Below are 12,563 nucleotides of genomic sequence, written 5' to 3' on the forward strand. Positions count from 1 at the left end.
TGTTATGATGTTCTTCATTGGATATTTGATACCAACGTACATGCACTGTAGACAAAGAAAAAAACTCAAAACTATTCTTAAGTGTTGCTATAATCTATTTAAAATTCATAGAATCATAGAATTGTTCAGATTTGAAAAGACCTTAAAGATCAACAAGTCCAACATAAACCTAACCTTACTACCCTAAATTATGTAAAGGTGAAAAATTTCTAAAAATACGGAGAATTGTACCATTCTGAAAATCATTAACTGAAATGGAAATGCAGCTAAATAAGAAGGCCTTTTCCCTTTTAGCAGGCATTCAAACCTCTAAAGAAACCCATGCATTTTACAATAAGAACACTCTAATTAACAGAGAATACTTAAGAAAAACTACTGCACTTGCCATTTGAATTTTGTCTTAAAATATCACTGAGAAGGTGGATGGTACTTAAAGAGATTTATTTATCAGATAAGTGACTGAACTTAACCCATGACCATTAACTTTAGTTTTATCTTTTGTCTGTAGATATATGCAAAAAACCTGGTGAATGCAGATAGGTGTGCACTCTTCCAGGTTGACCACAAAAATAAGGAGCTGTATTCAGATCTGTTTGATATTGGAGAAGAAAATGATGGGAAACCCGTTTTTAAGAAGACCAAAGAAATAAGGTGAGAATAGCTAGCAGAAGAATGCAGTTTCCTTGTAACTAGGGCTTTGCAGGCATTTCGTTACCCAGTCGCTGTGCCTATCTGCAGGTACCCTGACAATACTTGTCATACTGTGATATCATTCCCACCAGGACCCGCCTCCAGAAGGTAGTACTTCTGGGAATGACATTGCACTGCCACCGAAACAACGCCTCTGAAGCTATAACGTCACTCCTGGAAATGCCGTCTTCCGGAGGCGGTCCTTTTGGAAATCATGTTGGGAAAAAAACAGAGGTGTTCTGAGGTAGGTAAAGGTGCAAGTAAAGGTGCACCTAATCCATAGATCTACCAGTATGGGATGATTTTTCCCAAGAGGGTTCCTAAAAGGAATTGAAATTCATGCTATTCAAGCACATCCAAAACAAGAAAACACAATTTGTACTTCCCATGGTTGGAATAGGCATAGAATCTAGTATTAACAGATCATTGGTTATGAAGATTTTAGGTTCAGTGTTTTTTTTTTAAATTTTCTGATGTGAATTTAGAGTATTTTAAGACTTTTAAAGAACTGTGATTCTGAAGTATGTTTGAAATGGTGAAATTTATGCGTATTTCTGTTTCCCACAAGTATTTGGCTTTTACATATATGCAAATTTTCAACGAAGGAGGCAAAATGACAAAATACATATAGCTTTTTTTTTTTTTTTTTAAGTTACAGTTTTTTAATAGATATGCCTTGAAATTTTTGGGGAAACACAGGTTTTAAACCTGTGGCTTTTTAAAAAAAAGTATGACTAAATATCCTGCACCAAAATATTGTATAAATACTCAACAGTTAATTTTTCAGATTTTTTAAAATTCTGGGCCATTGTGGGATGTGATTCATGTCATCACCTGAACCCCTTTTGACAAACTTACACCTGCTTATTACATTGCATGACTGCAAATGGGGCACTCAAAATTGCTGAAGTTTATATACTGACAAGCAAAGAGATGCTGTACACTAGAGAAGGTGGCCTAGTTTAACATGTGCTTTTGTACTCCTTAATAATTTATTTTTTGCTCATATCTTTGTCTTTCCATATGAAAGTTATTGTAACTTGTAAAAGGTATGGACCATTTCAAGAGTGATGTATACTGAAAGTGATGTATAACTTTAGTATCTGCAAAAGAGTGACACTGAGTCAGTCATCAGGAGAATCAAAATTGGTATGCTGTTCATATAATAAGAAATAGAAGAAGCAACTACCCTAAAATCTGAGTGTACAGGATGAAAACCTGTCAGCTTTGACACTAACATCAGTATGTGCATGATACTACCCAGGCACGTTTAGATATGAAAGTGTTCCACATGTGATTCTATCTTCATATTTTTTTCCCCACAAATGATTTTATGCTTATATTTTATAACTGCTTTACATCACAAAATTGAGAATTATTTCTTAGCAATAGAGATTTGTAGACTTTTTTGATTCAACTCCAGAATATGCTTGCTGTATTTAATTATCTTGTGGTGCAGCTAGTATCATGGCATTGTTTGAATGTCATGAGATGAAACACGCTATTTATTCTGAAGTGTGTATAGCAAATGTGTATGATGTTTAGCTTTGACATTTCTGCTGGTCTTCTTTCAAGTTTTTGTTTGTTTGTTTTTAATCAAATCTATCTGCCACTTGAATAACCAAGTTCCATATTGCATATGATGTGTCTAAGGAACATACATGTAAAAGTGACAATGAAATTGATGTCTTGTAAAGGTGAACGCAAGTCACAGGTTTATGTACAAAAGTCATTATTGTTAGTTGCAACCCCAGGATTGTTGAAGACATTGAATTTTTGTCACTAAAAATGTCTTACAGTGGTATATTTTGTTTGCATCTGCATACACATAATGTTTTCAGAATGTTTTAAGAAAATATCTTTTTAAGCATGTGCTTTTTCTTTCATTTACTACTAGTTGTTGTCTTCTAATTTTTCTCCCAAAAACATCATGGTACTGCTCAGGAGCAAATGTCTCTCACCGTGCCCAGGACAGACTCTAGAAGAAAAATGGCTTTCCAGATAGTTCTTATTGTGTCTAACACATTTATTTATTGTTTTTTTGTTTTTTTTTTTATTGCAGATTTTCTATAGAAAAAGGAATAGCTGGTCAAGTGGCAAGAACCGGGGAAGTCCTTAACATCCCTGATGCCTATGCAGATCCACGCTTTAACAGGTAACGTTATTCACCAGGGGAGAAAAAAACTCACTAAACTTTGCAATTGTTTTTCCTACTTACATTTCCTATTAGAGATTCATTCACTGATCTTTGATATTCTGCTAAGGAGCAAATGTATAGATATCCCATTATATACTTTTAGTGTTTTAGATACTTTAAAGTATCTTTAATTACTTATTTATTTTTTAATTATTTCTTTAATTTAATATATGCATCAGGAGAAGAATTTTTACTTTTTCCTGTTACTGTACTTTGCCAATTAAGTAGTCCTATTACTGATTTTCTGTGTTAATTTCCTTGGAAGCTGACTGATTTGAGGAAGGAAAGAAAAAAAAAAAGTATGAAAATTTTGTTATCAAAGGCATGTGTGAGTACCTAAGCATATTGAATTTAATGAATGATCAAACCATACAGTTGATAAAGTATTGATTCTTCATCCTGTATATGAAAATAAAAAGGATTAAGAAACTGTTTCTGACATTGTAGATGGAAGTATTTGAGAAATTTGGAGATGAACTTCTTGCAGATAATAATTACATCTACCTTGAAACTATGTCCTGTATTGTAAATCCTCTTTTCTAGGGAACAAGGAATAGGTACTAATAAATAATATTGACTCTCTCTCTTTTTTTTTTTTTTTTCCTTTTTCTTTTTCTTTTTTTTTTTTTTAATTTCTCTTATTGGGCCCTCCAGAGAAGTAGACCTCTATACAGGCTACACAACCAGAAATATCCTGTGCATGCCTATTGTGAGCCGAGGAAGTGTAATAGGCGTTGTGCAGATGGTGAACAAAATAAGTGGAAGTGCCTTCTCTAAAACTGATGAGAACAACTTTAAAATGTTTGCAGTCTTTTGTGCTTTAGCCTTACACTGTGCTAACGTGAGTTGTTTGTTTTTTTTTCCTATATTTTCTAAGTTGTTGGTTATAACATGAACACTTAGAATCTTACTTAAGTTGTTAATCTACTGTTTCATCTTCCAGAGTATTGAAGTGATCCATACACTGAATTAATAACAAACAAGGAATCATTTAATTATTTGCTGAATAGCTGTCCTGTAGTAGAATTTGTTTGATGTTTCCTGAAATAATTGTATGCTGGGTACATCCATTTTATGCAGCTAAACTGCAAGAGAAAACTCTGAAAATTGAGTACTAACTGTCTGTGTATTCTTTCCCATTAGAAAATAGGATTCTTATTTACCTTCACAAGTTCAGATAATATGTTTTAGAAATTTAATAGGGGGATGAAGATTACATATATTCCCTCTGCTCAATAAACTGAATATTCAAAAATATGCATTTTAAATTCATGCCTTTAAATGCTGTGATATATACTCAGAATTACTAAGGAATTACTAATGCTAGAAAAGGGTAGATAACTACTTTCATGTGTAAACCCTTTATTTTCAGTAAAAAAAAAGAACAAAAAAAAACCAAAAAAAAAAAAACAACCTATGATTCACGTAGAAAGTTCAAATAATTGAATGGTCATTGCTATATAAGTATAAAAATGTAATGCTGAATAAATCAGTCCTATTAATAGGAGGTAAGATACTATGTCAGTTAAGCCTGGTAGTTTACATAAAACCATTTTACATCATACTGCCATTAAACTGAAGCAGCAGATTTTATCTAAATTTACTTAAAACTTGTTCCACATAACTCAAGGCAAGTAAAGAAGCCAGCATATAAATTTAATTTGGGAATATGTGATCATTCTAATGTGTGCAAGTTCACTCATTTTAATGGTGTTTCTTAATATTCAAGAGCACTTTTGCTGTGTCCTCACTTGTTCATAAACCATACAGTGTTTGCAATAGCTGTGTGAAACTCTCAGTTAATTACTGAGAGTACTTATGTTTTTAGTACCAAACTTCAGCATAGAATCATAGAGCTACTTGTATTGGAAGGGATCTTAAAGACTATCCAGTTCCAGCCCCCCTCAATGGACAGGGCTGCCGCCAACCAGACCAGGTTGGCCCAGGGCCCTTTCTAACCTGGCCTTGACTGCCTCCAAGGATGTGTAAAGTCGGGCAGCCAAAATCACAAATATTTTTTTGTAAATGAATAGTTTAAGAATAAGTGCTTGAATAGAGGAAGGAAATGCTTTTTTCCTTGATCAAAATCTTACATTAATGAATGGCTTCCCTTTTTTAGATGTACCACAGAATTCGCCATTCAGAGTGTATTTACCGTGTAACAATGGAGAAGCTATCCTACCACAGTGTTTGTACTGCAGAAGAGTGGCAAAACCTCATGCACTGTACACTGCCTCCACACATTTATAAAGAAATTGAACTGTAAGTGTTTTTTTTCAATAAACAACTGCAACTAGTATCAGTCTGTGGGGAAAAAAAAGAAAAAAAAGAAAAAAAAAGACTGGTTTTCACTACATATATAGGGGGATGTTTAAGGAAGCACTTTTATTGTAGAGCTAACTCAGTATCCTGGGTGTTTATCTGTCTGATACCCAGTGAAACTTCATGATCTGTGAAAAAAATGCATTTATCAAAGATGTAAAATTATACCTTCTCAGAGTGGTAGCATTTTCCACAGCTGTGTATACAGTAGTTACATTAATTTATATTAAAGCTTTGTAGAGATGAGCTAACTTTCCAGAAGTTAAAGTTTCAGCTCCTTCCTGTGTTTTGGCTTCTTTTCTTCTTGATTTCTTATTTTGTTTTCTGGCTATGTGTTTTCTGCCTCTACCTGTATTTCTTGAAGGAGGGGAAAATGGATACAGATCTCTAAGGTTCTGAAGATGATTCAGGGCTGTGAATTCCTGGTAGTAGTCTTTAAAGTTAGGGTCTAACTGCAGAGGAGGACTTGGCATCCTTTCTTCTATGATATCTGAATACTCTTAGGCTTTCTCTGAAATAGTTCAGATGCTGTTAGACCTCAAGGGTCTGCCAAGTACTGAAGATGTGCTTTTATCTGTGTTAGATTGGTGGTGCTAATGCTAACTCATCTGAGGTTTTAAGTCATTGTTTCTGGTAGGACAGTAAATTCTGCTGTAGTGTCCGGGTGGCTCAAATCAAAACTTTACAGTCCTGAGTCAGAAAGTATAAACTGTTTTACTTAACTTAATCTCTAGAGCTCACTCCTGTCAAGTGTTGAGACTGTAACTGTGATCAAGCAAATCATGCAAGCATCCACTTAACAGAGACTGCTTATGGTTAAAGTTCATTACATGTTGAAGTGATTTGCTGGAAAGCTAGAGTATTAGCAGCTTTCAGAATTATACCCTAATAGAATCTTACTTTTTGCAATGCAGTTTCTTGTGCTTTGTTAGATGGTATTATATAACCCACCTCCTCACCAAAATGATTTTTACTTCTAAAGATGGCAGGTTTCATTTTGAATTACATTCAGATCCTTTCTTTTGAGGACTCTGAGTGTGTTTAACCATTTTCCATGCAATTCAGCTGCATTTAGCTCTCTTGCACCTGCCATGCTGTTTGATATGCCCTATATGTGCACAAATGTTTAGCTGGGTTCAGTGGAAAGTAAATAGAAGACTTGTGGTACACCAGGTGCAGGGAAAGGGGTTAATTAATAATAGAAGGACAAACAGTTCTGTTCACATTCCTAACGTTATGCCTAAATGTTGATATTGAGAGGGGATAAATCCTTAGCTCATGATACACAAAAAATGAAATATTCAGTGCTGGATTTTTTGTGTTTAATTTCTATTAGCCTGCAATAGGTGACTTCAGCAAAAGTAGACAATGTCTCACCAACTTCTTGTCAAATTATGTGGAAAAAAAGGCAGTTAATGTATTGTTAGACACACCATTTATACAATTCATGGGAGGAAAGTGATTTTAGGAGGCAACATAGATTTTCATAACTTACTTAAACAACAGATCCTTAAATAAAGATTTATGTTTCTGTGAATTAAACAAAGCCAAAGGCTAGCCTACATAGTTTCCTTGAACTTCATAGAAATATGTTTTTCTACATTGCTGGAAGACATAGCCTGTAAAGTCAGTTTTCTATGTATATTCAGAAACAAGTAAGTGCTGACAGATTTGCCTTATCTAGTCATTTGCACTTGCCTTTAGGAAGAATGAAAGAGTATTTCTTCTTACTAAGGTGAAACTTTCTTCCTAGATACCACTTTGACATCAGTCCATATGAGGATGTCTGGCCTGCCATTTTTGTCTACATGGTTCACCAGTCCTGTGGGACAGCCTGGTATGAACTATATGATTTTTTGCTTTAACTCCATTTCTTATGGTTTTATTTATTTTGAAATGTTAAGTTCATTATTTTCTAATGCAGCCTCTAAAACTCCTTTGGAGTTTATTTGCTTTGCTGATCTGTATGTGGCTGTCAAAAGCAGACTAAACTTCTTGCCCTAACTTCTTGGTCTTTAATTCTTATTATTTGTGAACAGCAAGATGAAAGAACTCATGATATTGTCTGAACTGTTTTCCTTCCTAAATGTAGAAGTATTGTTTGGTTTGAGGTGAAATTGTTTTTGGTTTTTTGTTGTTGGTTTTTTTTTTTTTTGTTGTTGTTGTTGTTGGTTTTTTTTTGCTTTCCAGTCTGATGATTTTGAAGATAATAAAGGTGCTCTTCTTAAAATCAATTATCAGCATAATTGTGCATTAACTATGGAAGTGAGCAATTTCCAAGTTAAAAGTCGTTTCATTTATGGTACTTTCTCTGAGTATCCATTACTACTATTTGCATCAGCAGTCTCTTGACTGAGTATACTCCCATTGCTTAAAGAAAAGAACTTTATCAAGCTGTGGAAAAATTTATCAATGGGCAATTGAGAAAGGAAGTGTATTCCTGCAAAACAGAGGAACATTTGGGAAACATTTATAAGTTTTCATTTCTATTTTTTGCCTCTATCATTATTGCTTTTTGAAGGTGTACCTTTTATGGGAAAGGACTTCAAGAACTTTGCAGATGTTCTAAGACTAAAATTTGATTTTAATTATATTGAGGAGATTGCACCTTCAAGTATACACCTGTGTAATCTTTAACTGTCTTGCACAGAGAGGATTTTTTAAGAAAAATTGTTGATACTCATTACAATTTCTGTTCTGTCCTGAAACAATAATATTTTACTTCTTTAAAATGCAGTCTTGGAAGACTTACATTGTGGTAGCATTGGTAATTATCTTCTCTTTGGCTTCAGTTGTACTACTGAATAGATATTGGATGGATATTGTATACAGTTGAAAGCAACTAGTGTGATTTTTCTGAGTTAAGATACAGTATTTTAAACAGTTCTAACAGCTAGTTCAGAGATGTCTGACTTAACTTTCTAGAATTAAAAGTAAACTCTAAAGCTATTTTTGAAACAGTATCCCTCCATTTTTACTAATGTCATACTAAGGCTTAAGCAGAAGAATTATTACCTTTCTCAGCATGCAACCATAGAAACATATATTGTCTGTGTCTAGGCTGGTATAGAAAATTTGTGTTCACATTTTTACATGATAAATTGGAGGTATCCAGCCTTATTTTCTCAGCTCATATGTACTGCAAAATTAGGACACTAATACTGCTTCCCTGAGATATACAAGGAATAATAAAAAACATAAATCTGTAAACAAAAAGAATTCTTTCAAATGCTGTGTAGAGCTCTGATACTGCAGGGTGTAACTCTGGGAAATGTTCTGAAGCCACACAAGCCAAGCATAACAATTATTCCTTAACTCCTTTATAGTATCACTTTAATGAAAATACTTTTGATTTTGCTTGCATATATTAGTAGCAAGACACAAAAAAATACTTTGAAATGATATCATTTGATGAAAATGGAGAAACAATGATTTTTTTTTTTTCCATTATGTCATTATGGAGAATCTTAATATCTCCATTCAAAATATTTTTTTTATTGGCATTTAATTGAAATGATGTTTTGAACAAGACTGTTTCATCAGTGTTTTTGCATAAAATCTTTTAGTTTTATGTTTTGAAAATATTTTACTTTCAAATTGTGAATTAGATAGTTTTGATATTTTATGGGTTGAATAGATAAAGAAAAATCACTTGATTTTTTTTTTGTAATTTTATGTATTTGTTTTACATGATCTGAATACCTTGACTTCTGTGCCAGAACTTTACTAATTGGACCGTGAGTTTGGTCAAGCATTTGCATATTTTTGTCCTTACCAAAACTTGAATGCTCTCATAATCTTTTATTCCAAGCAAGGAGTAGATGCAGGAACATCTTTTCCTCCTCTGTTCTTTATTTTTTTTTTCATTCTTAGTTTTCATGTCTCACCAAACTGCTTTCTTTCTAGCTTTGAACTTGAAAAGCTATGCCGTTTTACTATGTCTGTAAAGAAGAACTATCGTCGTGTGCCCTACCACAACTGGAAGCATGCAGTTACAGTTGCACATTGCATGTATGCCATACTTCAGAACAACCAGGGGCTTTTCACTGATCTGGAGGTAGGTGTGATGACTGGATCTGTTACTAGACCTCATTAAGAGGTACTGACTATCTTAGAAGAACTTCTGTGCTTGAGTTTTCCTTTCAGCTTAAACAGGATATAAAGAAACTCATGATTTCTGCAGTGGAGTTGATGTGAGCAGGGAACTTAAGGGAGAATTCTTCAAATTCTGTTTCCTTCACAGCAGTACAAGATTTACTGTATCTATTTTCATGTTCTCCCTTGCCACATACAACCATAATCTTTATTTTTATCATTCAGTTAACTGTCATATCTGTACTGAGGGGAAGGAAACACCTTGAATCTTGGACTCTGGAAGATCTGTAAGACTCTGTGTGGGAGAACAATGGAGAAGGGCTTGGTGTCACAGAGATGGTTGGCATATGTGCATAAAGGAGAAGAGCAGAAAGGGTGGAAGGAAAATGGTAGTCTGTTTATCCACTGATTAACTGTTATTATATAAAAGTTTTATTTAGTGTGTGTGTGCATCTTTTTTAAGACAGTTCCAAGGAGTTCAGAAAAATATAAATATATATACCTTAATTAGATCGCTGTGAAAGTTCTGGTAATAAAATGGAAGGCTTGTATGGTTAAATGTTAATGCACAATATGAAGAGCCTAAATTGCTGTAGGTACAGCTGAGAGTGATGTTTATTATAAATGCTGCCTGAAACTTCCATGCTGGAAGAAGCTGTTTTAGGTTGTGTTTAATGTTGCCAAATACTGACCACTTGTGTTGTAATTTTCCAAGACTCCTGGCTTCATCTGGCTAATAGATTTATTTGGGGAAATATCAGTCAAAATTGTTTACTATAAGTATGTTAGGAAAAAACATGTTCTTGTTCAGTGTAAGAATATAAAATTTAATAAAGTTTAGTTTATAATGTTATAGCGAATTCTGCTTCAAAAAAAGGGTCATGAAAAGTGGCTCTGCACTAGGAAAGTGGCATTTGCCAGGCTGATACTGTAAGTCAGCAAAATTATCCAAGTTTGAAAAAATGTTCCTTTAAAAACAAAAATCCATAGATTTGCACAACTGGGGAATATTTAAAGATCTCATAACTTCCAGTGCTAACCAAGTAGTTGTGTAGTAGTGCTTAAAGTCAGAGAAATATACAAGAATACAAGAAACTGCTCAAATTCCTTCCTGAAGCAGAACCCCGCCAATAACATGTGATTGTGAAATAACGTTTTCTAACTTAAGGGATACAAGATTTGAATTTGAGACAGATGATTTTAACTCTATTTCCTCACTTCTTTGTTTCTTGAAATTTTGAAGGACATTGATGTGTGTTTTTTAAAGGCAGTGTAGTCCTAGTCCAACATTTTACAGTATTTTGGGAAAACAGTGACATCTAGGGGCAGAAAATACATCTTAGTTTTCTTGTTCATCTCTCTTTTGTAGCGAAAAGGTCTTTTAGTTGCATGCCTATGTCATGACCTGGATCACAGAGGCTATAGCAATAGCTATCTTCAGAAGTTTGATCACCCTCTAGCAGCTCTCTATTCCACATCAACGATGGAACAGCACCACTTCTCACAAACTGTGTCCATCCTGCAGGTAGGGTTATTGCATCTTCTGTGCAGTAGTGTCCAGAGGTGAATATATGAGTCACATCATTACCAAGTAGATTTTATAGAGCATGCTTAATTTACTTTCTGAATTGTAGTGCTCATCTGGAAGTGTGGACAAACTTGCCTTGATTTATTACAGCAATCTAAGGTCCCAAGCATTCAATATTAGAAAGTCAAGCATTCAGTAATAGTGCAAAACATAGCTTTTCCAAAATCTTGATGTTACAAAAATACTGTACTTTTTAAGATCTTTATTAATGGTGTTCCTTTGGATACATTAGCTTTCCGGGTCAGGGAGGATTTCCCTTAAGACCATACAAAATGGGGACTTCAAAATGAAAATAAGTTTCTCACTTAGCTATGCATTTGATTGTAGAATGCACTTCAACAATGTCTTCAACTGTCCTGAAATTCTGAATAAAAATTAAAGACCTGACAAAGGTTTGTATGAGAAGCTTGAAAACCTGCTGTAATAAATTCCATGAATGTTAAGTGTGTGGCATGAAGTGTGCATAAATTCTTTACCTATAAGCAAATGGTAATTTTGCACGCATGAAAAGTTGAAGCCTGTTTAATTGTGTTATGATATAATCTTTTGTTCTTCAGCATTTGGGAAAAAAAAGACCAATAAGGTAATATTCTGTGATAGTTCAACTGTAAGGTAAAGTTTCTGCATGGTTAATTAACAGAAAGCTAGAAGAAAGCATGCAGATACATTTTGGGAAATCAAAGTGTGTTGCTGACGCATAGATATTTTCTCATTGGTGAAAAAAACTGTTCACATTCAATTAGAGGACAAATCTCTCACCTATGAAACAGCTGCCAGTCCATAATGTTCTGCTAGCTGTTTTTCCTTTACTGTGCATATGCCCAATGCATAGCCCAGCCATGCTACTGTACCACTAATTCATTGTTAACTTCTCTTTCTTTCTGATCTTTCAGGGGGAAGATATTTATTTTCTTAAATACCTAATCACCTTTTAGGATTACACATGTTCTGTATTGTATTCAGAAGCACATCTTGTGATTTTGGTTTTAGGTATCATATACATTTCATCAGGGAACGGAAGCTTTATCTCTGAATATTCCTCCATGTCGGAGGGTGTAATTGAATCCTTCAGTGGTGGTATGGCATTAGTGTTTTAGTATTCATTCTTCATGTGTTTGTACGTAGTAGTCCTCAGTCCAGTAACACTTCTCTGTCACCTGTGGCTATATGAAGCAGAATTCAGTCATTCTTTAATGAATATCTTGCATTTTTTACTGCAGAAACGCAGCAAAAGTTGCATTTACCAAAAAAAAGGTGGGGAAAACTTTTGCCTCTCTGCTGCCTCTAGTCCTTGTCTATCACAGCCAATCAAGTCTGAGAAAAGGCAGACAAGTAGTCAGGTCTCTCGAGTAGATTCAGATACTGAGTGCCCAAGTGCTCATGGATGATGCTTAGGTGCACTGGCGTAATAGATCAGCCTTTTGGACTTGTTTTGATATTGAATCAAATAGCCTTTCTGTTTACTTACAGAAATGTTACAGAAGAAAGAAAAAAAAAAACAAAAACAAAAACCTAAAACAACAAAATAAAAGGAAACCAACTAGTCCTTCAGGATTTATCTCAATGAATTTCAATTTTACGTTAATAACCTGCAGTAGTTTTCACTTGAACCTTTATAGCCACTTTGTTCATTCAATCTTAGGAGCTATACCTTATACCTTATGCAAAAGC

At 34.2% G+C, this 12,563-nt stretch overlaps 1 protein-coding gene across 2 annotated transcripts in view; it reads left to right on the forward strand.

Annotated features, from left to right (window-relative positions):
- The window catches only part of PDE10A (phosphodiesterase 10A), a 333,680-nt gene that overhangs the window by 306,257 nt on the left and 14,860 nt on the right, over window positions 1-12,563 (forward strand). For both annotated transcript variants that reach the window (XM_032443890.1, XM_015857955.2), the window contains exons 11-17: window positions 509-651; window positions 2,753-2,845; window positions 3,542-3,728; window positions 5,007-5,149; window positions 6,963-7,046; window positions 9,116-9,266; window positions 10,674-10,829. In XM_032443890.1, the coding sequence (XP_032299781.1) occupies window positions 509-651; window positions 2,753-2,845; window positions 3,542-3,728; window positions 5,007-5,149; window positions 6,963-7,046; window positions 9,116-9,266; window positions 10,674-10,829 (957 nt within the window). The remainder of the gene's footprint in view (window positions 1-508; window positions 652-2,752; window positions 2,846-3,541; window positions 3,729-5,006; window positions 5,150-6,962; window positions 7,047-9,115; window positions 9,267-10,673; window positions 10,830-12,563) is intronic.

This window comes from Coturnix japonica, chromosome 3 (assembly GCF_001577835.2).
Source record: "Coturnix japonica isolate 7356 chromosome 3, Coturnix japonica 2.1, whole genome shotgun sequence".
NCBI lineage: Eukaryota > Metazoa > Chordata > Aves > Galliformes > Phasianidae > Coturnix > Coturnix japonica.